This window comes from Colletes gigas, unplaced genomic scaffold (genome assembly GCF_013123115.1).
Source record: "Colletes gigas isolate AHSC1104 unplaced genomic scaffold, ASM1312311v1 Colletes_gigas_Sc00037, whole genome shotgun sequence".
Taxonomy (NCBI): domain Eukaryota; kingdom Metazoa; phylum Arthropoda; class Insecta; order Hymenoptera; family Colletidae; genus Colletes; species Colletes gigas.
The window spans coordinates 465,895-490,971 of record NW_025106666.1 but is presented as its reverse complement, the minus strand read 5'-3'; the positions used below and the strand labels follow the sequence as shown (position 1 = coordinate 490,971).

The window sequence follows — 25,077 nt, the reverse complement described above, 5'->3', positions numbered from 1 at the left end:
CCAACGATAGCGTTCGTGCGCCGGGGCTGCCAAATCTGCAACGCGGGCCGAACACATTAAACCAAAATATACTTCCATCGGCCTTCGACGTCCCTACATCCCGTTATGACTTTAACGCGTGCACTGCCACGGTGGTCACCGGTGAGCGGCACCTTACACCCACAGCCTATCTCAAAATCCGTAATACTTGTAAAATTCTGAGTAAATGTCATCGAAAATGCTACGAAATAACAGGTACAGCATTCAATTATCGAATATTTCTATTTTTTTACGGTTCAAGCCTGGACATGGAAAACTGACGTGTTAATATTGCCTAACTCTCATATCTCAAAGATTGCACAACCTTAAAGAAGTAAAATATAATTATTTCAAAGTTGCATACAGAGTGCATAAATATTTTTTCTCTAATTTTTAGAAATTGCACGTTGGAGAGCTTCGTGTCTGTGATAAACTATTTTTGTATAGTAAGAACATTTTTATTCTTCCCAAGATTTTTATTCGAAATGGTGACCTTAACCCTCTCTAACCCAGAGTAATTCTAAAATCACGTGCCCATTACCTAGTCTTTTCAAATCATCTATTTTATTCTGAATTTTCTGAAGCGTACGACCCAATCGGCTGCTCTAATCGCTCGTTTCGTGGGCTGAACCAGAAACTATCTCTAAAATCTCTTTCCTAATTCTAACACCATTCTTTTCATTACTCATGCCTATACGAAACACGTAATTCTCAGGGACTCTTTGTTTCAAATAAACTCATTTAATATAACGAATGTTAAAACAAATATACCGAAGCAGACCTCTAAGAACGTCGATCATGATACGCTAATGGTTAAAAAAAACCGCATTTTACCATAATAATAAAGACTCGTAATTATCAGAAAAGCCATTGTATTATAAAGAATTTTTCGAATACAAGTGTTCTTTGGCGCTGAGATAGAGTTTAGGGGGCCTGATACCATTGGTAACGCGCGGAATCCGTTTAAAGTCTCGTATATTTTCCCGAAAACTTGCACGAGAAGCCACGGCATCATCCACAACCCGACGACCGTAACGCGAAGTTATTTTTGTCAGCTTGTCACGGTCTAACGAGGCATTTCTTTCTTAAAAAGTGGGTCTGCGAATGGACATTAAGAAACAGTGCGTCGACTCCGTCCAAATGAAGAAGCGCGCGTCAGTTCTTTCGACGACCGAAAACCACCCGCATCATTTTTCGCATTCTGCTCAAGAAATGACTCTTCTTCCGGTTACGCGACCTCTTCGCGGTGCCGTAATTTTTGCTTTCGCCGCGCGCCATGCTCGACGAAGGACTCTTTCGATCGAAAAAGGACGACGGTGTTATCCCCTCGATGACTATATCCTCCAGGGAAACGTTCTTCGCGAAAGGCGACGGATATGCCAGGCACGAAGATGTTAATACCTCATCGTTCACGTTATTTTTAGAGCTACTTTCGGACGGCAAAGCAATGTTCCGATCGTGGTCAACGTTCTCGATGGTTCTTATCAAACGTTCCTCCGTTTCTTCCCAAACAGCGATACCCTCTTTGCAAATCGAATCGGATTCGTTCTCCGCTTTCGTTTCCAGTTCTTCTATCATTCGATGAAGCAGGCTGACGGACACCCCGGTTATTTCGTTCGAGTCGCAATTTTCCTTCTCTTGGCGAAGACGCGACGGTTCCGTCTCGATAACCGCGTTATGCGTTATTTGCTGCACGTCGCCTTGACCATGAGTGACGGACATCTCCTCGGATGTATTGTCGATATTGTACACGACGTATTTCACCTGTTCGACGTATCAAATATTTACGATATTCAAACGAAACGATTTCACTGGGCCTACGAAATTAATTCTCGATCGTTCGATGCTCTTAACCCCTTGCCATACAATAATGAGTCTGACTCGTTACAAGTTCTTGACGACATGTTTTACAATCATGAGGCTACTCGCTCGTAATCGAGTTTTATCTATTAAAATCAGCATTTATTTACATTCACAAGGTATTCGTAAAACAAATCTAGGAACATTCCTAGCAAACGGACCGTTCACCGATCGGGGTGAGTTATACGTCATTCGATTCGTCTGATTCAGTACATTATTAATATGCATTTCATTATTTGCGGAAATTCGTTATTTTTGTTTAAACTTGTCAGAAAGTTGCAGTAAAAACGTAATGTTAAGTATATTTTGACAGGTTCGCAGGTAGAAACAAATGACTATCGTTACTGTGCTCATGGTGTAAATTATAAATGCCAGGTAGTCAAATCCAAATTTGTTAAACATGCACGTATGCATAAAAGTCATTTTTTTATGCACATACTATGCAGGAGTAGGTCAGGTAGACAGTATGTGCAGCAACAGTACAAAATATTGCCCCCTCTCCCTCCCCTTGGCTCCTAACCTAACCCCGACCTAACTAAGCTACAGATGTCTTAAAATTAACATGTATGCTAACATACAATTATGAGCAATGTCATATTATTATATAATTAAAATTAAATGAAAATACTGTTTCATGATGGTCTTATTTTATAGGACAAATAATGGTCGATTGGATGTATAATTTCTGCACAGCAATTGGAAAGGTAGAGAAAATTGTCGAGATTGATGAATCAACATTTTGTCGTAGAAAATATCACAGAGGCCATTTGAAAATTAATCACAGCGTCAATTTTGAAGATCCCATTACTGATGCTTACACGAATTAAATTGAGTCCACTTGGAAGCATGCCACACATTCTCTAATCATTTTTATAATATATAATATTATCAATATTTTATATTTTCAAGAAAGGTAACTTCATTAGATACCTGAGCCATTACGTATTTAGTAAATGCACCTAACAGGAAAATGGGGATTTATTCAATGAAATATTAGCAGAAATAGCAGAAATTTCATTCAATACATGTTTAACAAATTAGCATTTGACTTCCTGGAATTTATAATTTACACCATGAACACAATAACGACAGTCGCTTGTTTCTACCTGTGAACCTGTCAAAATATACTTAACCTTACGTTTTTACTGCAACTTTCCGACAAATTTAAACAAAAATAGTGAATTTCCGCAAATAATGAAATGCATATTAATAATGTACTGAATTAAACGAATCGAATGACGTACAGTCAGTCGCGAAAGTCTTCGTACACCCCCTAAAATAGTAATTTTAAAGAAATTACAATTTCGTACAATATTATATTCATTTATTATTATGTATGATATTATTAATTAAACTATATAAAAATTTATTGTTTTTTTTTTAAGAATATTTTACACAATGAGGAAAAAACGAAATATGTATGTCACAAAATTGTTTGTAGACTAAAATACGAAGGTAGTAAATCTAATAAATCTAGTAAGTTTTTAATACATAATACCTGGGCTTCCCCGATAATGTTTTGTTTACATTATCATGACGTCGTGATTCACTTAAAAGATGTCTAACAATCATCTAGCGACAATGAGTGCTTTTAGGAGAGAAACAAGCGTTGAAATGCGAGAATTAATTATTAAATTGTATAAGGAGAAGAAATCTCTACATGAAATTGCTAACATTGTAGGCAAAAAACATTCTACTATTCAGTACATAATAAAAAAGTTCAAAATAATTGGTAAATATGATAATAAATCACGTAGTAGTCGTCCTAAAATCTTAAGTAATAGAGATGTTTGATCTGTACTGCAAATTATTCGCCAAGATCCAAAAGTAAGTGCTTCAAAAATAGCCGCAGAGGTAGAAAATGATTTTGGAAAAACAGTACACCCTGAAAATATTCAAAAAATTTTAAGAAAATCTGGGTATCGTGGTCACGTGCCGCGGAGGAACCCCTTAGTCAGTGATATCAGCCGTTCTAAGAGAATTGAATTCGCAAAAAAACATGAAAACGAGAATATACAATTTTGGGAAAGAGTATTATTCACTGACGAAAATAAATATAATATTTTTGGAGCAGATGGAAGAGGCAAAATATGGAGAAAAAGCGGCACAGTACTCGATTTGAAAAACTTGATACCAACTTTAAAACATGGTGGCGGATCCGTTATGGTTTGAGGCCCAAAAGCAACCTCAGGAGTTGGGAGTTTAGTATTTATAGATTCTATTATGGATCGATGGGTATAATTAGATGTACTTAAAACCCACTTAAAAGATGATGCGGCAAAATTGGGACTGGGAAACAACTGAATTTTCCAACAAGACCAAGATCCTAAGCATACAACTCATGTTATTCGGGAATGGATATTGTACAATGTCCTGAAACAACATTTTTCACTACCTCAATCACCAGATTTGAATGCTATAAAGCACGTATGGGATTATTTGGGACACAAAATCAGGAAGCATAAGATAACAAATAAACAAATTCTTAAAACTACATTGAAAGAGGAATGGAAAAAAATTTCTTCCTAAATTAGTCTATTCTATGCCAAGAAGATTAAAAGCTGTTTTAGAAGCAAAAGGAGGATGGACAAAATATTAATGTAACAAAAATTTACTAGATTTAGTAGATGTACTAACTTCATATTTTAGTGTACGAACACTTTTGTGACATACATATTTCGTTTTTTTCTTATTGCATAAAATATTCTTAAAAAATAATACATTTTTATATAGGCTAATTAATAATATTGTACATATTAATAAATAAACATAATATTGTATGAAATTGTTGCTTATTTTCTTTAAAACGACTGTTTTAGGGGGTGTGCAAAGACTTTCGTAACTGACTGTAATACTATCAATATTTTATATTTTCAAGAAGGGTAACTTCCTTGGATACCTCAACCATTACGTATTTAGTAAATGTACCTAAGAGGAAAATGGGGATTTATTCAATGAAATATTAGCAGAAATAGCAGAAATTTCATTCAATACATGTTTAACAAATTAGCATTTGACTTCATGGAATTTATAATTTACACCATGAATACAGTAACGACAGTCGCTTGTTTCTACCTGTGAATCTGTCAAAATATACTTAACCTTACGTTTTTACTACAACTTTCTGACAAGTTTAAACAAAAATAACGAATTTCCGCAAATAATGAAATGCATATTAATAATGTACTGAATCAGACGAATCGAATGACGTATAACTCACCCCGATGGGGTGAACGGTCCGTTTGCTAGGAATATACCCAAATCTATTCCTTCTTATGGCTACTTCTCGTACGAACAAATTTAAACAAAATTAAATAGTACACGTTTGAAAAATTATTTGAAATTAAATCATACGTCAAGGGGTTAATTTCTCCTTTGTCCGAAAGAAAAAACGTAGTATCATTTACGATTCACCTGTTTCTCTAGGTTGGACAAGAAGGACGGGACGGAAGTCGAATCTCCAATTTGCAAGTTTCGCAAACCGCACACCATTTTCTCTATGAGCTCCGTGGTTTCGGATTCGTTGTGATTTGTGCTCGGTTGCTCGTGAATTTGCATCGTCGACTGTGATCGAACGTCGGCCGATTTCTCTCGACCGTCCAGCGCTCGTAACTTTTCTGTCAACGGTTATATTCGTTGATTGGAATTTCGAAAAATGTACAATTCTCCCCGACGAACGCGTGGAATTTACGTACACAGATTTCGCGTTAAAAACTGTGAAAAAACATTCTGAAAATCGACAACATGCACTTTCCAAATACTAGATAAATCGTTGAAAATTTGATCGAATATATCTCGCATGAGAGAACATATAATTTACCATCGTTGGGATCCATGGTACCGAAAGCTTCCAGCAATATCTTATCGACTAGGCCTTTTGCAAACGCTTGAACCATTATTTGGGGCATTCTGATCTCGATAAGAACGTGAAACCGCAGCTGTCAGAACGCGTGTGACGATCGTCATCTTTTCTACGGGAATGGGAAATGCGCGAAGGCCCGACATTTGTCACGTATTTTGCGAATGTCTATTTTATTTCTAAATTGCATTCCGTGTAACGTTTCTTTCAAGCGAACCAAGAGTGAATTAAACCATGGAGCTAGTACGACATCGGTGTAGAATAATTGACGCTCGAAAGTGAGTGAAAATAATACAAATATTCGATTTACTTTGATAATAAATCCATTATTATTATCGTCTAAATTCCTACGAATCTCCGATAAATACAAGACATTTACGAAATCGTTATTTTCAGTCGCCAAGAATGGACGAAGACGAGTATATCGAAGTAACGATTACCGATTCATCAACGAAAATTCCAACCTCTAAAACTCTAAGCACGATTCGCGAATACGACAGCACGACATCCCGTTCGCCAGTACAAAATGTCGCTCGAGGAGACGCTGATAATTCCAAAAATTTTAAATCAAGTACCGAATGTCTCCCACACTCCAAACAGAGATTAAATTCGTTACGAGGCTCGTGCAAGCCGTTCGACGTCGATCTGCTTCTGAGGTACTACGCGTGCAATGCTAATATGGAGAAGTCTATTAAAAAAGTGTTCGGGGAACACGAAGAAATCAGGGACGAGAAATGTTTGAACTTTCTGGACGACTCTCTTGTCAATCTGGTTTCCAAAGATGTCGAGAAACGTCCGTTGGTCGAATTGGGTGCGGTTTACAAAATTTTCAATCTGTCCCGACAATCGTCCGACGATTCTCTGTTAGTCGCGTTTCGATTTCAAGAAACTTTTACCGAGTTGCAGTCTCTGATAGCTCGGTACAATGCTAAAGAATTGGAACGGATCCTCTCGAACGATCCTTCGGTGAGAATCTGTAAACATTGCGGGGTGATTAGTTGCGCCAAGTCTGGAAACGTCTCCGTCGAGACGCGACAATCGCCGCCCAGAGCTTCTTACTTTCTGAACGCGCGAACATTATCGAACGACGACAAACGCGTCTGGAAACGGAAACGGGAAACAGGAAAGATCGGTAATATCGGTAGTTCGAGAGAAGAAAAATCCCAGACAAACGCTCCTCAACGCGTGGAAATCATGGTAGCCGAGCGTGAAAATGTCAACGAGACTCCGAACGTTGGATCGTCTCGAAAACTCAAAAGGAAACACAATGATAAAACTACTGATTCTGATTTTCTGGTTAAAACCGATCTGCAACGTCCCAAATCGCGTAACGAACAAAAAGATCGTGAAACGTCCATCAAAAGTCGGCGAAACGAAGACGAATTCAACGAGAAAGTCATAAACGATATCTTGTACATAAAATCGAAATCGGAGCTGAGCAATTTTACCAAACAAAATCAGAACATTTCTTCGATCATCAATACGATGGCTCGTTTGAAGCAAGATTGCCTCGAATTAAAAGACACGCAACTCGTTCTGCATCCTGATCAGAACTATAATTCGCAATTAGATTCTTCGTTCACGATTTACGACGAGTCGAACCGTCCGAAAAGGGCCGCGAAGAATGTCTATAATTACGCGGAATGTCGTAAATGGATCGAGTACGCTAAAAATAATAAACAATCGAGCAACCTCGCGTGTCTGATGGAGAACGATTCGCTGGAGAACCTAACGAAAGCGTCCAGCTCGATGGTACGATCTGATCAAAGCAACACCACAGCCTGTAGTTCCTCGTCCGCGGAAAATCTGGTACACGAATGGAACGAAAGATCAATTGCTTGGAAACCTGTCGTGCAGAGCGATAGTTTGTACAAGAAAAACCAAACGAAACATCGTTCGCCGGCCAGACAGGTTTCCAGCGATGATTCGAAAACGAGAAACTCCGGAAAGGTCGAAGGTCTCGGTAGGAAGAGATTTAGCATAAAACGGCTGTTCGGGTCTCTAAGATCTCTTAAATCTACGAGATCCGTGAGATCCAATAATTTGAACGTCCATCCTTCGACTTCTTCCAACGATAACTCGTCGAATACTTTGAACAATATTGCACGGCGAATTAGTTACGACGAATCGTTGTTGAAAACAATGAACGACGGTGGATGCGACGGGACAGCGAATACATTGTTGCTTTACCGACGAATCCTCGAGAACACTGAAAAAATGGACTGGGATACTTTCCAACGTTTTATCGAGAACCTACACGCGAGTCAGAGAGACGTTTGGCAAAATATTTGCGACGCCATTAACAAAGAAGCGAGAAGGATAGCCGATAAAAGCGATGGGATCACGGAAGTGTGTATAGAAATTAGCTCAATTCCCCGTGACGGAACAAAGAACAGGGGAAGAACGTGCGGCGACGAGATCGTGTTCGAGATGGACATTGCGCTCAGAGACGTCGAGGGGTTTCTCGATAGGCAGCAGCTTTTTGCCGAGAAAGGCCATCTTGACACCCTCGAGAGAGCCAGCGAAGTTATTAGAGTTCGAAACGATGATGTTTGTAATATTGAAGTGGCCTCCAATCAAGCTGAATAGACAGTATTCGGCGCTTTCCATTTTTACCACAACGTAACTTTGGTTTTTTTTTTCCATTCGCTATACTCCGCTTGTGATCTACAGGAGTTTCCTCTTTGCATTCGAACTCTGTCTTTCTGTAATTTATCGAGGGATCAGCAAAAGATAATGTGTCGTTTCAATCGCGTTATTTTTAATAATAAAGTGTTTCCAGCGATAGATTTTTGGACAGTTTCTTTTCTGTTCTTGGCCATCGAATCAGGACCACTTGAGTGACCGATCTGCACCCTGTTCAATGAATGGGAAGAACAACGAGGGAGTGGTGATCGGTGGAAATATAACATTGATCGATTAAGATTAGACGATCGATAGCCAATAAGAAGAATGAACGTGTCTTGAGTAGATCGTGCCACGGACTTACATCACAGCTACTTTTTCTACTTTCTGTGTGGCAAAACGTGGCAACACTGCGTCTACAAGCATCGAGAGTCCGGTTTGACTCCCGACTCTTAAAAGTCGGATTCTCGAAATTTGTTCAATCTTGCGGCGATTAAAGCTAGTTTGAGAAGTCTATGCAAATATCTATACCAATTTTTTAAATAATTACGTACGAAGTAACATGGAAACGTTACAATTTTTTGTGAGTCCGGATTAGTTAGATATTTCCATAGTATTTTTAAAAAAACATGGTTCTTTTCGAACCTTCTCGCTAGTCCCAAAATTTGCATAACCGGGATCAGAATTAAAATAGAAAAGAATACAGGAATATAGCATACTGACGATTCCCCTAGAATTATCGATAATGAGCACATCGACTTTATTCGCCGACGGTAAAATGTCCCTGTTGTTACCACAGATGAGGTATATGCACAGACGAGATATATGAATAGACCTTTCACCACAGACGAGATATATGAATAGACCTTTCACCACAGACGAGATATATGAATAGACCTTTCACCTTATGGACTTTCGCGGCCGAATCTGACTGCCATACCGACCTGAAAATTCGGAGCTGATTTTAGCGGCCTCTTCTCATGGATGGCGGTTAGTTGAGAAACTAGGCACTGAATTAGTATTGATGGGCAGCCAGCTGAGTGTGTACGTAAATACATGTGAGTTGATTATGGGAGGGATTGGAAAAGACAGTGGAGTATTATCAGACGGCAGACCCGTGCCGAAAGGGAACTGCCCCACCACTCACACACACTAATGCCAACCACCTTGTATATGAGTTCTGGCGTTTCGTATAGCTTCGTAGATTCGAGAAAGGCGGCGAATGTCAGTCTATCCTTCTTGCTCTCAACACAGCTGAAATTCGATCTCGCATATTCTCGAGCCGAGATTCTCGACTGCCTAGGCATTTTTGACTTTCCGACCTGTGTAGGCATATACAATGTATAAGCAATATACCATAATGAAGAAAAAATTACAAAAATTTGTTTTTACGGAAATACACGTTTTAAAACGATAATATTTTATGAACATATTTTAACCCTTTGCACTCGGTTGTCCCCTCTGAGGGGACATGAAAGTTTATTAGTGATTAAGGAGAATGAACTGATTTCACCGCAATTTTGTAAGAAACACATATTTTCCTGTACTTTCCTATTAAAATGGGAAATATTCTATTAAAATGAGAAATATATCAGCCGTTTTTACGTTGGAAGTGGAAGGATTGTCGAGGATGGTCAGAGGCGTATGGTCGGATTCAAACACGTGGACAATAAACGTAACTATATAAACTATATTATTTAATGTTTACTAAAATTATTTAACATAAAGAACATAAAACGTAAACGTAAAAAACTATAAACGTAAAATCGAAACTTCATTCAAAGTCGAACCATTCCTATTGCTATCTTCGTTATAATCTAAATAAATTAACGTTCTTTGTCGGACAATAGAATGAATAATAAGCTACATATTCCAAATGTAGGCCAAAGAAACCGGGACTGCATTATTTGTTCCGACAGGAAAACACCAGGAGAAAGACGTCAAACAACATTTTATTGTGAAACATGTATAAATCAACCTGCTATGTATATTGGGAATTGTTTCAGAATTTACCATACCATAGAAAATTATGAGAAATAAATTTTTATTTTGTATTGTAAATATGTGTTCTTCAATGTCCATAAATACATATAAACCAAATTTCAACACAATGCCTTACTTGGTTCCAAAGTTGTACCATATAATATCACGACTCAAGGGTTTTTGTTTTCGCGAGAAAGTAGCGTCGAGTTGCTGATAGCTAACGTCCGAAAAGGTGTCGAGTGCAAAGGGTTAACTATTAAAAAAGACATTTTTATACTACGCTTATGGACGTGCGTTCATATATTTATACTATTAATACGATTGAGTCTAAACAACCAAATGAATTTCAATGTAATTTTACATTAAGTTTTGTGTTCTCATTTCAAGGTTTGATACACGTTATTTGTAAGAAATTTAAAAAATGTAAAGTAATAAAATTATAATTATAAAAAATGATTAGGTAATAACCAACAAATTAAAATTTATTTATTTATTTATTTATAAATGGGTTCAAAAGTCATACATGTACAAAAAAGAAGCGTGCATACAGACGAGCAACTTAATTAATTTAATTAATTAAGTTAAGTTAAGTTTATTAATTTATTTAATTTAATTTTGTTTCATTTCTTATATAATTCTGCCTAGTGTACAAACATTAAACAGTCTAGAAAACACTCATATATTGAAGAATTCATAAAAATTCAACGTGTAAGTTATTCCAATACGCAGAAAATGAGGAAAAAATCGGTTTTTATTTTTTTTCACTGCGGCGCACCAGAATGAAAAATCTGAAAAAAATTGAGAATAATAGTAACAGCAATACCTGTTTACTATAAAAGTATAAAAGTAGTTCCGGACCTTCTTCAATACGTAATCGGCATTTTTCGACATTTTTTACAGTTTTTTATTTTTTACTACCTAGTTCTTCAATCAAAAAATCTGAAAATCTCCCAAAATATGTGCCCCGGTACAAGAAATGTCTCTGTATTGTTTTACATTTTTTTACTTAATAGGTCAACAGAAATTGTACAAAAACATGATTTTCGTTTTCACGACATTATTACCCCCACGGTCGAGATTTCAAGTTAAAAATTTGCATACAGAGTTTGTTTTGGATAAGCTATCGAATGACGAGGGATGTGTCCGATATAAACATATGTATGTATATAATCAATTCATTTTCGGTAATTATTTAGGAAAGGTCGGGTCTCAAAGATTTCGATGATTTTTGAATATGTTGTAGAAATCAACATTTTGAGCAACTTTTTCCTATACATATAACCACCGCTCGGCCTTAGTTTCCGAGATTTTTCTTCACAAATATCGCTGTTACTACAATGAATTCTATCTACACTTACGTGCCTATTATATATATACGACTCGCCGATTGTTGACAAAAAATCTGCAGTATGTATACGACTCGCCGATTGTTTATTGTTTCTATAGATACATCGAGGCGGCCGGCAATGAATGCGTATAAAGCCGCGTCCCCACTGGGTCGGCTTTTGCCGTTCGGCACGGCCGATCGGCAAAAGCCGAGAATTGCGTCTACACTGCGTCCGCATCTGTCATCTAGCACGGCCGATCGGCACCCTAAGTACTTCTCGGCAAAGCCAAACACTGCATCGTCTTGGATAGCATGGCTTGAAAAGCCGACCGGCATGCCGACGAGTCGATCGGCACGATGTCGGTAACCATCAAAAGAGATCGTGCCAAGACACGAGAGCACGAAAGTTTCATGTCAATTTCGTTCCAAAACCATCATCGAGATACAAAGATACAGGAACTTTAAACGTTAATAACTTTTTAACAAAGCCTCCATCAACAAATTGGTATTCTTTCGCGATCGAACGGAAAATTTCACAGCGCGACGATTGCTACCTCCAGTTCTGAAAGGCCCAGGCAGGGCCATAAAGCCCCGTCTTGTAACCAAATATGGTCATAGGCGAAAGATTTTTTCCTCGTGCCCATATTTTTGCATAGTCGATGTTTCCGGAGCCCGTTTCTTCCTCCGATACGCGATTTTGGGGGTGTCAACCGAATTTGGTATTAACTTTTAGCTCGACCGATTGGTCATCGACTAAGGGAAGGAGGACCCATTTTCACACCCCGTTTGGGAGGAAAACTCTTTCCTCATACCTGAACGTGGTGGAGGAAGACTTCCAGGTCACCCCCAGAACGAGGGTGCCCGAGGTTTTCTCCCCAAGTCGAAGGCTACGTTAATTTATCGAAGAAAAAACGGGACTCCGGATTAGGACGCGACGAGTGGCCGCGCGTGTTTGACAGCTGTTTTATGGCTATACACAACGATTTGCAATTTTTTTTCTCCGTTGAAAAATTTAGACACCTAATTGGATTTTCAGTAAGGAATTTTTTTCTCGAAAGTGCGTACGATTTTGGAGGTATGTGTAATGATAAAAAATGATTGTAATTGATCCCCGCAACCGAAAATAATTTTTTTAGAACGATTTGAAAAATTTTTTTTCGCCGAAAAATTTCAGCACCTACTCGATTTTTTTTCTCGAAAGTAGATAGGATTTCGGAGGTATGTGTACTCACCAAAAATGATTGTAGTTGACCCCCGCAACCGAAAATAATTTTTCCAGAACGATTTGAAATTTTTGAATTTAATTGTTAATAACTTTTTAACAAAGCTTCCATCAACAAATTAGTATTCTTGATTTTCGTCTTATTTTGGCCTCTACTATCGCTCATTAAAATTTTTGCTAGAGGTGGCCGAACACCCTGTATATTCTTCTGCTACGTAAACTCGGACGCATCCAAAATCTTCGTTTTTTAGGCATTTTTTTTGCATTTGCTATTACTATAACTGCAGCAGCACCAGTTATTACTTCGTCGTCACTGTACATTTTTTGTGTACTGAAATGGCTTTGCCGCGGTGCATAGCAGTGGCACGGCCGTGCCGCCTTTTGCCGAACGCTGTGCCGATCGGCAAATGCCGAGCCGTGCCGACCCAGTGGGGACGCAGCTATCGGCAAATGCCGAGCCGTGCCGATCCAGTGGGGACGCAGCTTAACAGCTGTGCTTAAAAACTCGATTTGTGTAGCGGGCCGCCTAACGGCGGCCACGCATTCATTTTCTATTTCAATTTTCTTTATTGATATTATCAAAAGTGGGAAAGATTTCAGCCATTATTTCGACAAATTTAATTATTAGATCATTAGCATGATATTGTCGACGGAAGAAGAATTCACCTAAATAGCCTACATAATGTATTTGGCGAGTTCCATACTTCAGAATATTCGAACCTTTGACAACAATGCAGAACTAGATTTAGCTCGACACATTATACATTATTTGTCGTCGGTTGTCATGCCGACTAATACAAACAAGAGAAAAAGCAACGATCGTGGACTGATGCAATGCAGAGCCACAGATATGTACATATAGACAGAATTCATTGTAGTAGTAGCAATCTTTTTGAAGAAAAATCTCGGAAACTAAGGCCGAGCGGCGGTTATATGTATAGGAAAAAGTTGCTCAAAATGTTGATTTCTACAACATATTCAAAAATCATCGAAATCGGTGAGACCCGGCCTATTCTAAATAATTACCTCATTTTCTTTCAATAATTCTCCATTGCAAAAATTCTACAGTATTCTTACATTTTTTTATATTTTAAAATTTTCCCATGTTATTAGAAAGTAGATATACAACGAAAGTTATACAATTTATAGTTCCTAGCATGTATAACATGTATATGTATATAACGCATGGTCGCTTCGTATGGAAAGTCAATGAATCTTCAAAAAGCGCCCAGGTCCGATTTCGAGAAATGTAAGGTCTGTCAGTCACGATGGCTTTTGTCGTTTACTGACGATTCGAACGGTTGGCGATGCCAGATACGCAAATACGTTTCTGCCGAGTTATTTTTTTAATAAATGATGTATTACAATTTAAAATAAAAAACAGAGAATTTGCGGTGTACGTATCAATGAAATACATCCTTAGGTATTTTAATAATCTTGAAATTTTTAAATACTCTTAATCGATTGATTACTCCAATGAAATTAATCGATTAATGTCCAATGATGGACCGTACAGTTTTAATTCCGTTAAAAAATAATAAAATTTATGTAATTTTAATTTCTGTCTCACTTCCTCTTGGTTAATTTCTAAATCTGTTGATAACGTTACGAGTGACACGAAAATAGTAATGGGGTCCCGGAACACCAGAAACTCGGGCTGAAAAATTGCATTAGGTGAAAGGTCTATTCATATACCTCGTCTGTGTTCAAAGTAAACACGTTTCTAGATTTTTATATACATTTATCTTGTTCGCTCGATTCGTAAAATAAGAACTTTAGCCTTTCTCTCCCGACTCCCACGAAATTACTTCGGGTAGCTTCGGAGAATCGAAAAAGAGGGCATGTGTCAGTTTGCCTTTGTCGACTCTCCGAAACTCTACGAGCTCACGTACACGTGATCTAGCATAGTGTGAGAAAGTGGAATAAGGTGTCCCCGGTGCATTCGGGGCACCGTCTAGCATCTCTGCCTGGGAGTTCCGAATGATCATATACGTTTGGCAATGGCAACCCTATTTGGCATAAACCAGTCATATTTAACCAGGATGGACTAGAACTCGTTTTGTTTTGCTTATTAAATAGAATATCTCTATAAAATAATACATTTTTATATAGAATAATCAATATTATTAAATGTCAATGTTTGTTTCTTTTTTAAATAATCTTTTTAAAGGGTATACGACGACTTTCGTAACGGACTGTATATAGTTAGTAGATTGGTACTGTTACGCTATCGCGTGAATTCGAGTTTAGTACACAGCGCCGCGACAGAAATTTATTAGAATTGGATTAATCACCATCGAGTCCGCAATTCAAGCGAGCAAATTCAAACAAATTCGCGTATTATAATACATATTACTATTGTATGGAATTCAACGCGAGCAAATCAAGCCGGGAAAACCGAGTATTGTAAACTTTCTTAACGGCCGCGTTCAAGATCGGTGGGTTTACGATACAGACGTGACTTCTCCGCTATTTTTGAGGATTAAAATTTCGAGACCTTTTTATTTAGCAAAGTACATTACAGTCATTAAGGGAAACTCTAAACTCCACTCGAGACCTGGAATCTTTGAGCTCTTCCTCGCCTCAATAGCGATTGCCGTATCGTAAACCGCGTCCGCATACAGCTGCGGAACACCGGGGTCTTGGGGAGCCGACGACAGGCTTCCCCAAATTATTAATAAAAAAGCAGCGTTCTCGCTCACCCCTGCGTGGCCTACCTGGACGCTAGACAGCAGAGTGGGCGTAAATGTTACAAAATGTTAGGAACCGCCCTACCGAGAGTGACGATGTTGAGGATTGGCTTGACCAATCTCCCTCCGCTGAGCAACGTTCGTCGCTGTCACCTTGGTAGGGGCCACCGAGGGTTGCTTATGGTAAAATCAGAACTCGCAGGGCAGATCAACTCTCAGAGAGAGTACAGCAAACATCTAAAATACGGTCAAGTTGTCAATCTACGAAGTAAAGTAAAGGACAATGTTAAGTCATAGAGGGGTTTACTGACCCAAGAGCGTACAGCATATGCTATACACCGTTGGAAAGGTCTCGCCAAGGCGAATCGACTGATACCATTTTTAACTTCGATATCAGATGGGATAATGTCGAAAAATGGCCTCAAAGTTCGAGATTTTGCGGTTTTGAACAAAAGAAACCGGTAGTAAAAGCCCATCCGATCCGAGGGACCTCGGGTAGGCACCTGAGGAAAAACCGAGGGGTGTAAGCGATACTCTAGCAGATTGGGACGGCAAATGTGCCCCACCACCTTCATTTCAGTGCCGTGTTGGGCCTGCGTTTGCCGCATGGGCCCCGTTCCAAATGCCCACGGCGAAATCGCCAATGGATCAGTTGTTTTTCATGAACATAATATATTCATGGTATACAATTCGCAAGGTATAAGTTGGGAATGTGCAAGTTAGTATTCAGACTAATGCGTCACTTACAATAGTGAATGGAGTGACATTTTATTGATTGAACGAAACATAATGATGTGAATACTGAATACTAACCTGCACATTCCCAACTCATACCTGCGAATCGTCTATCATGAATATATTATGTTCATGAAAAACAACTGATCCATTGGCGATTTCGCCGTGGGCATTTGGAACGGGGCCCATGCGGCAAACGCAGGCCCAACACGGCACTGAAATAAAGGTGGTGGGGCACATTTGCCGTCCCAATCTGCTAGAGTATCGCTTACACCCCTCGGTTTTTCCTCAGGTGCCTACCCGAGGTCCCTCGGATCGGATGGGCTTTTACTACCGGTTTCTTTTGTTCAAAACCGCAAAATCTCGAACTTTGAGGCCATTTTTCGACATTATCCCATCTGATATCGAAGTTAAAAATGGTATCATTTCCAACGGTGTATAGCATATGCTGTACGCTCTTGGGTCAGTATGTTCGAAAATAGTTTGGCAAAATTTATTCGTCTTCGTCCCGACTTTTAGATACAACTTGGTTGACTTTCAAAATCGATCTGGTCCTCCGCGGAAATCTTCTCGTCGTCCTCGATGTTCATCCCTTCTCCGGAATATTCCTCGATCCTCCCTCTGGATTGTCCTGGTCCAATCGGGGTTTGTGCCTTGCCCCATCCGTCCGGATCGTCATCGATCGATGATCCACCCCCGAGCCGCGTGGAGGTGGAGGTTACGCGGCCATGTTGGAGCGGACGCGCGTGAGAGAGAGCGTGGGAGTCGAGAGAGAAAACGAGGCTAGCGGCCTAAGCAACCCTTAAGAAAATTTATGACCATTGTGAAAGTAAACGAAACTCGAAGCGAAGTGTCGCGAGGCCCTGCTGTGTGTCAAGACCATTGAAACTCTTAACGGAAATAGCTAATTTGGCACGGTCCGTAATAAACAAAAAGAAGGAACGACGGAAACTCCGATTTGTCGTGGTCTTTAGAAAATAAACTAAGTATCTGAAAAGAAGTGCCTTCCTTTCTCTCTACCTTCCCCAGCTTGATCGCCCACGTTGAAAAACATACAATCGTATTGTTTATTACAATACGCTGGTCCGTTTGGATTTCGCTCCTAACTAAAACGCAGTTACATGACTCTGCACTCGACGGTGAATAATCGGGTTACAATTAATTCCCGTTGTGGCGCTATGTGCATTAAACCTACGTTCACGTGATAGCGTAACAGTAGTGGCATCTCTGAGCTTGATAGTGCAATCAGTTGCAGTCATTTACAAATCATTTGATAACTGTCCAAAAGATCATATATATTTATTAATTAAAAAAAATAACATTTTCGTAGTTTTTGTGGACAACTTTAAATACACCGCCATTATTTTATAGTAAATGCACGGTGCCGATAAGAGATCGTCTTTCTTAGACGTTGTAGTCGGACTAAAGTCTATAGAACCGGTGAGAATTTCTTTAATTCCTGCGCGGAACAAGCAGTTGTTTCCTAGAGCGGCGTGACGATCTACTCCCTAGATCTGCATGTCACATGCCGAGACTGCGACGCCGCAAGTCTGTGGAATCGCGAGTTTTAACGTCATCGTAAAATGATGTGTTTTTAATCGAGTTTCGGTCTCAATTATGAGATCGTTTTAAATTGAAGGAAAGCAGGAGGAGCGATTTTACTATTAATTTCTTGCACCGGATCATTAATAATATTTAGCGATATGGTCGTTACGAAGTCAGCGCTGCTTGACCTCCCATCCGATGAAGAGCTAACAGTTCAGGAAATAAATGTTAGTTGGCCACTTTTACAGGCCGCTTCTGTCTATGTTGGAAAGAAATGTGAACGAGAAAGTCTTGTAAGTTGATTTTTTCGGCTGGCTCTACTTTCTTTCGGTTCAGCCGATTCAAACTTTCGCTTCTGATTTTATTCTTGAATTTCGATTCTAAATGTTACATAACATTGTCAAAGCTTACGAATTGATTGCAGAAAAATTATGTTACAAACTTATCTAACCGTAATCATTGTTTCGTCGATACGGATGTTGAATTCGGAATCGACATATTTCTTCTATGCAATAACATTATATCCACAGACCTTTACCTTTAGGAGTTTACTCTATGTAAACAAGAATTGGACGATCCCAGAAAATGTTACAAAGATGGACGGAAATTAACTGCCTGTGCATTAGAAGTATTTCAAGACATCAAGAAACATTGTGCTGATGATTTTAATCGCTATGTAAGATGTCTTGAGTGTTCTTCTGGTTCCTTCGAACTCTCCAAGTATGTTCTTATAGTGAATTTTATAGTATTTTAGCATATGCAATATTGTATTGTCTTTAAATATTATATTCGTAATATTTTGTACTTGTTACTATAGAGCATATTCATGTTATTTATGACTTCTTATATAGAAGATATTTGACCATCCCTGAGAAAAATTTTAATGGGAGATTCTAGAGGCCAAAATAAGACGAAAATCAAGAATACCAATTTGTTGATTGAGGCTTCGTTAAAAAGTTATTAACGTTTTAAGTTCCGCCTGTAGAATAGCAATTTGCGTGCATGCGATGGTGGTTCTCACTCAGCATGAGAAACTCTACTTAGTGACATATCGACAACCTCATAGTTTTGTGAGTGACCTGTGACTTGTGAGTACCACTAACACACGTTTGAGATTGCCGTTCTACAAGCGGAACGTAAATCGTTAATATCTTTTTAACAAAGCCTCAATCAACAAATTGGTATTCTTGATTTTCATCTTATTTTGGCCTCTAGAATCTCCCATTAAAATTTTTCCCAGGGGTAGCCAGACACCCTGTATAACAAATATTAAATTTTGCAAGAGATTTCAATATAGTGGAACTTATAATCATTCACGATTTGAATATATGATTAGGTGTCGAGAAACGCAAGTCAAGTTTGATAAATGCATGTTGGAAAATTTGAAAATAGAGCGGCCTCCTTTTGGATACTTTTGTGAGGCCAAAGTACACGATTCACCAAGACCACCAGGGCCACCGAAGTACGAAAACAAAGACTACCCAGATGCTACTTCACCTAAAGTAGTACAACCTCCATATCGTCCATCCAAATTTGGAATGCGCACATGGTGGTCTAACTAGTCATCACTGCCTAGTGCAAATTTGTTTCTATAGTTGACACAATGTGTACTGGAGTTTGAAAGAATGAGAATTGTTGCTACATTTGCACTTGTTCCATATAAAATTGGGAACGAATACGAATGAGTGTAATTTATGTAATGAAAATTGTAGATTATAAAGAGAAAATAAATATAACTGTTTGACAGGTATAAGGTTTGTTTTACTGAGTTCAGAGACGAAAAATGTATATTTATGAAAACAATTTTTGTTCAGTCAATTGGATAATCATCCAGGAATGTGATCTTAATTTCAGAGTTTAACGAACATTATTTTTCATTAATTATAATTTTCGAATGTTATTTCTTAATTTAGACTAGACGAAAATGAACTATATTCGTAAATATCAGCACTGTCGCATTCTTTTTATTGACAGAATATTCCTTTACCGTCGCGCGATAAAGAAATTAGAAGACAACATCAATTAGCAACTTGTTTTGTCTCCGTATATGCTTCAAGTTGAAACAATTCAGCGTGAAACCATTTGTGATCCAGCGAATTCGACCCTCAGTTCTTCGGTTATTAGCCGTGAGCAAAGCACACAAAATGCAGAGTTAATCAGATAAATCATTCTCGGACTGATCTTTATCTTCCTTCGCGTTTTCCATTTCTAAATTTTACACTAAAAGAAACTAACGCGAATGGAATCGGCAAGGAAGCAAAATTAGTCCAAAAATTATATCTGTTATCCAACTATGCATGTGTGATACAATATAAACATTATGTACATAGTGGTAGAATATAGATTGTTCGTGCAGTCGTTAGTACTATCACTGTTTGGAAACAGTTATTTCAATAGAATTGTAGTTTTGAAACAATTAAACGAGTCTCGAACAGTCTTTAAAATATCCTTGGAAGAGAGACAACTTGCATCGATTAAAAATAATCAATATTCTGTTTAAAACTAAATATAATGGAAGAAAAGGGCAAGAACGATCGCTTAAATCTAACTGCACGAGTAATCCAAATTCCTTTTGTCAGTCCTTTTGCATCTCGATGTACAGTGCTACGCAAGTACGATGTCTCTAGTTTCTTGGCTTCCCTAACACGAAAGATGTGGTTTAATATAGTCTATGATCCGACGAACAGATTTTTAGGAACGTCACACCTGCGTAACGCCGTGTATACAAACAATGGGTACGATTTTTGAGGCACTATGCAAATCTCACATCACGTAACAATTCACGTTCCAAGTTTCGCTCATGAATTTTCTACAAGAAAAATTACAAGCAGCCGTTAGCATTTGATTGATTTATCAATTCACGTTTCATCGTGGATTGCAACCGAGGAAGTAAACGCGGAATACTTGTAATCGATAAACGTTCTTGGGCACGCGTGCGCGTGTAGTCAAAAATATTCACTCAGTTTCGACGAACATCATGGAAGCAATTAACTCGTACGATCTAACAAATTCCTAATAAGGTAAAATCTTCTGTTAGCTCCAAGTGATATCGTAACCATTCCAATTTGCACTTGGTGCTAAATGTACTCTTCTTCCTTTGTAGAAAAACGTAACTACACCACGGTATCCGGTTCTGGGTACGCCACTCTAAAGACAACAAAACAGTATTTTATATAGTTTCAAACTTCTAATAATAATAATCCTAACAACTAAAATAACTAAAATTGAAATTTGTTTTAGACGAGAAATTGACTCTCCGAAGGAATATGTAATCGAATCATCTTTACCACTGCACTGCTAATAAATTAATTTAATTTAATAAGATTAATAATTACCCTAAAGTCATCCATCAATCCAAATTGTTTTGCAGTGTTTTTATACGCTTGGCGATTGTAATACGGTATTCGCACTGCGCCTGGTGCCACTACTTTCTCGTTCTTCAATTCCGAAAAACTGACCACCGTTGATTGATACACGTCATTGACAAAATTTATGTCGTAATTATCCTGTAGAAGTTTTTTATATTAAAATTAATTCGGACACATCAATCCCTTAGCACAGTATCAGTAGTACATTAGTGGGGTTTTTCTTACTTTTAACAAGTATGTCAAGTTCATCTTAGTGAAATGCACATATTCAGTGTTCAACTTAATATATTTTAAATGCCTTTCATAGAACATTCCACTGTAAATGAGAAAATAGTGAAACTTAAATATGTCGTTTTATCTGTTGTTCGAATCGATAGATTAGTATAATGATTATTTTTAGCGTTGCACATGTTTCATGAAATTCAAATACGTACTTGCTTACGCCAGTTTTACCGAATGTTCGTGTTCTGGATATTTCCGGTCGAATACAGGCTCTGTTTCGACGTTGTTCGGGTTGTCTTATCCAATCATCCCAGTATCTATTACATTTTTTTTTAAATTACAAACTAAAGTTTAAAAGCTTTTTATTAATATTACGATATCTCAGAAAATATTGCATATTGTTAAAAGCAATTAAACTCTTTTACAAAATTATTCTTATTCTTTCAAAGAAAAACCCATGCACATCTACCTTCCGCTCAAAAAGTGCGCTATTTATTGGAAAAGGCAATTCAAACTTTAAAGTATACGCTAGGTGAATTATTATTTTGTTTCCGAAACAAAATTGCAAAATACGAACTATTTATTAATTAGGGTACGAATACTTATGGATGTGCAATATTTTCTGTCGCCCTAAAAAATAAACCTTGTATTTACGATTTGGGCCATTTCGGCGAAAGTTCCGCCCACAACTGACGTGTCAACATCCAACCTAATCCAGGAAAAAAGTCTGTCCTGTACAATACATCTGCTGCATTCTGGTCAACCAAACCAGCTTTCCCGTTGTCATTCCACGCAGACACGCACCACAGAGAATTATCAGACACTAATAAAGGATATGTGCCCAGAAAGTATTCAAAAAAATCCGGGGCTATATCCAAATCATCTAGACAAAAACAAATTTATTTCAAATACAAAATGGTTTAATATGTTTAAAAGCGATGATAATGGAATCATGAAATGTACCTTCGACTATTATCACAGTATCGTATCCAAGTTGAAAGAAGACGTGATTGAGAGCCCACCCGTAATGGCGTGCAATTTTGAAATATCCTTTAAACTTCTTCTCCTTTGGTGGCACTTCAACGTCCGATTGATCCGGTTGCTAACCACATTTGTTTTTATCTTTATTAATTTACTCCAAGGCCAAAACTAATAAGAAATAGTACGGATCAGTGATTCTTAATCTTTTTTCCCATGGACCCCGTTTGATACTCTAATGGCATTCATGGGCCCTTTCTGCGTAATGTTCTTCAAAATAACGTTTTTAAATATTAGCTAAATTAAGGTTAAAATTCCTACCTTGGTTAGATATAATCAACGAGTTCAGTCTTAACTGAGTCAGCATCTTTGATAAAATATCTAATATGATAACTATCATAACATTAAAGCATCGGAGAAACAAAGTTGGTATTTTTAGGCATAAATGTCCAACAAAAAAGAAATTAATTTTAAATTCCTATGTGCAAGTTCGTAGATACCCAGATATCTAGCCATAGCTCTCCCTTCGAGTCCATGAACTACAGATTAAGAACCACTAATATGGATGATGTTATACTTGTATGTGTATTATTTGATTTCCGTATCTGGAAATAACATCAGCAGTCTGACGATGTTGGCAATCCTCCGAGACGATAATTGGAAATTGATCTGTGCTAGGTCTGTAGTTTATTAATTGATCGAGGCATCTTTGTACGGTAACACGATTGCAAGAGAACACCAAAACTGGTATTATGGGAGATCCGTCCGATAGTTTTCCTTTTATAGGAATATCGTGAGAGATTTCGCTCTAAACAAATAAAAAATTTAGAAATCGTAAACATTTTAAGTGTTCGTTTTGAGTTATTATGAAGAGCCTGTAATACTTTACAGAATGTGTTAATTCCGCTTGCGAAGGCTGTATACTTTTTATGTCATTTTCTATATCCTTTTCCTTTTTCTCAGGAAGAATTTTATTCTGGTCGACAAGATTTGCATTCTTCTGCTTTTCGTCTGCATTCAAATTTGCAGTGTCTAATTTCTCTGTTCATAAAAAGAAAATCTTTGAAACACTATTTAAATAATCGTGTATAGTTCTAAATTTTAACATTGCAAAAACATACTTTTACGTTGCTTGTCTTCTTTAATATCCTGCAGAAGTTCCTGATTCAAAGCTATTTCCTGCTTTACTCTCTTCTCCAATTTGCTGATTTGATTGGACACTCTTGCCTACAATCATTAGTAAGTTATTGTCACGATGAACTTTTATTTCACAAAACCTTTAAAATGTATGAATTACTGTACTTACTGTGTCCTGTTCCTTGTTTGCCGGCTGATCAGAAATCAAAAAATATGTAATCAAACCCCACAGGACCAAAGAGCCAAAAATAACACTGATTGACCTGTTCCGCATGGCAGAACCAGGTGTCACCTCATCTGGAACGTACAATATGTAAAATTTTGAAACAAATCAATGACAATTTTCAATTTAGTTAAAGGAATTTCTGGATAATAAAGGAACGTATTTTGCCGCTTGTTGAGTTTCAAATTAGAGTCAGTTTTTAAAATGCTAGAAACTGTTGCCACATGAGTGAAAATGAAAAAGATGTTAACAATTAAGATTGATAGACTAAACAGCACCAAAATGTTTCACAAATTTGCTGAAATATCATTAAAAAATATTTTACAACATTATAGCTTTTACATGCATTCAATTAATCGAACAATCTGCTTCTGTATACGCGGAAGAGTCTGTGGAATTTTTCTATTTATCATGTCAGAGGTTACGTACCATTATGAGATCCACGTAACCCGCCGCTCGAGCGTCGTTACACGAGGACGTACATTATTGTATACGTAAGCGACAATCGATTCACGATCCTGCTATCCCTCAATCAACGATTTAGAAAATAAAAGAGTACACGTGTCTCGGACTTAACAGCTTGTCGAAACGATTCTAAACTAAATCATAAAGTTTCGCACGTTGACAGTGCGTCGTATACTCCATTGTTTAAGCTACGCGGTGGACGCGGAAAAAATCTGTCCGAGAGGGAAAGCATTGCTTTTCCTTGTGAAAATATTCACAGATCCTTGATCTCGACCGTGCAAGGAGTAGTGGAACTCACATTCGGCGACACCTACTTAATTAACTATGAGCAACCACAGACCAGGAACAGAATAGATGTTTCATCGTTGACGAGTTGCAGTCATGGTCTGTTGCTGCCATAAGGCCACAGGTAAATTATGCTACAAATTATACTAATCATACTACAGCTAGGCAAAATTCTTATCTATAGCACTAACAAAGTATAGAACAGACTCAATGTCCAATGCATTTTTCTATCCACGGTTTATGAGTTCCTAGAACTGTTTAGGACCCATTACCACAGACGAGGTATACGAGTAGACCTTTCACCTTATGGACTTTCGTGGCCCAATCTGACTGCCATACCGACCTGAAAATTCGGAGGTGATTTTAGCGTCCTCTTCTCATAGATCGCGGTCAGTTGAGAAACTATTCACTGAATTAGTATTGATAGACAAATAGCTGTAGTATATGCGTAAATACATGTGAGTTGACTATGGAAGGGATAAAAATTAATTTCTGAATCTGTTGGCAACGTTGCGAATGACACGAAAATGGTAAT

At 37.9% G+C, this 25,077-nt stretch overlaps 4 protein-coding genes across 4 annotated transcripts; 2 read left to right on the top strand and 2 right to left on the bottom strand.

Annotated features, from left to right (window-relative positions):
• The first annotated feature begins 19 nt into the window (after window positions 1–19).
• Window positions 20–8,326, top strand: LOC122402582. The gene is made up of 2 exons (XM_043405508.1): window positions 20–234; window positions 6,134–8,326. The coding sequence occupies exon 2, from the start codon at window positions 6,143–6,145 to the stop codon at window positions 8,324–8,326; it is 2,184 nt and encodes a 727-aa protein (XP_043261443.1). The 5' UTR covers window positions 20–234; window positions 6,134–6,142.
• On the bottom strand, window positions 1,174–5,786 carry LOC122402583. Its single transcript, XM_043405509.1, has 3 exons — window positions 5,699–5,786; window positions 5,293–5,495; window positions 1,174–1,782 (listed from the first exon to the last, which is right to left on the bottom strand). The coding sequence occupies exons 1-3, from the start codon at window positions 5,784–5,786 to the stop codon at window positions 1,174–1,176; spliced, it is 900 nt and encodes a 299-aa protein (XP_043261444.1).
• Window positions 8,327–17,838: 9,512 nt separating the features above from the next.
• On the top strand, window positions 17,839–19,604 carry LOC122402505 (NADH dehydrogenase [ubiquinone] 1 alpha subcomplex subunit 8). Its single transcript, XM_043405346.1, has 3 exons — window positions 17,839–18,157; window positions 18,409–18,584; window positions 19,201–19,604. Exons 1-3 carry the CDS (start codon window positions 18,023–18,025, stop codon window positions 19,424–19,426), a joined length of 537 nt encoding a protein of 178 aa, XP_043261281.1. The 5' UTR covers window positions 17,839–18,022; the 3' UTR covers window positions 19,427–19,604.
• Window positions 19,605–19,733: 129 nt separating this feature from the next.
• On the bottom strand, window positions 19,734–24,619 carry LOC122402497 (alpha-1,3-mannosyl-glycoprotein 2-beta-N-acetylglucosaminyltransferase). Its single transcript, XM_043405326.1, has 11 exons — window positions 24,222–24,619; window positions 23,739–23,866; window positions 23,554–23,659; window positions 23,322–23,473; window positions 23,010–23,240; window positions 22,418–22,556; window positions 22,109–22,337; window positions 21,667–21,771; window positions 21,458–21,548; window positions 21,200–21,370; window positions 19,734–21,011 (listed from the first exon to the last, which is right to left on the bottom strand). The coding sequence occupies exons 2-11, from the start codon at window positions 23,841–23,843 to the stop codon at window positions 20,898–20,900; spliced, it is 1,443 nt and encodes a 480-aa protein (XP_043261261.1). The 5' UTR covers window positions 23,844–23,866; window positions 24,222–24,619; the 3' UTR covers window positions 19,734–20,897.
• Between the last annotated feature and the right edge of the window lie 458 nt (window positions 24,620–25,077).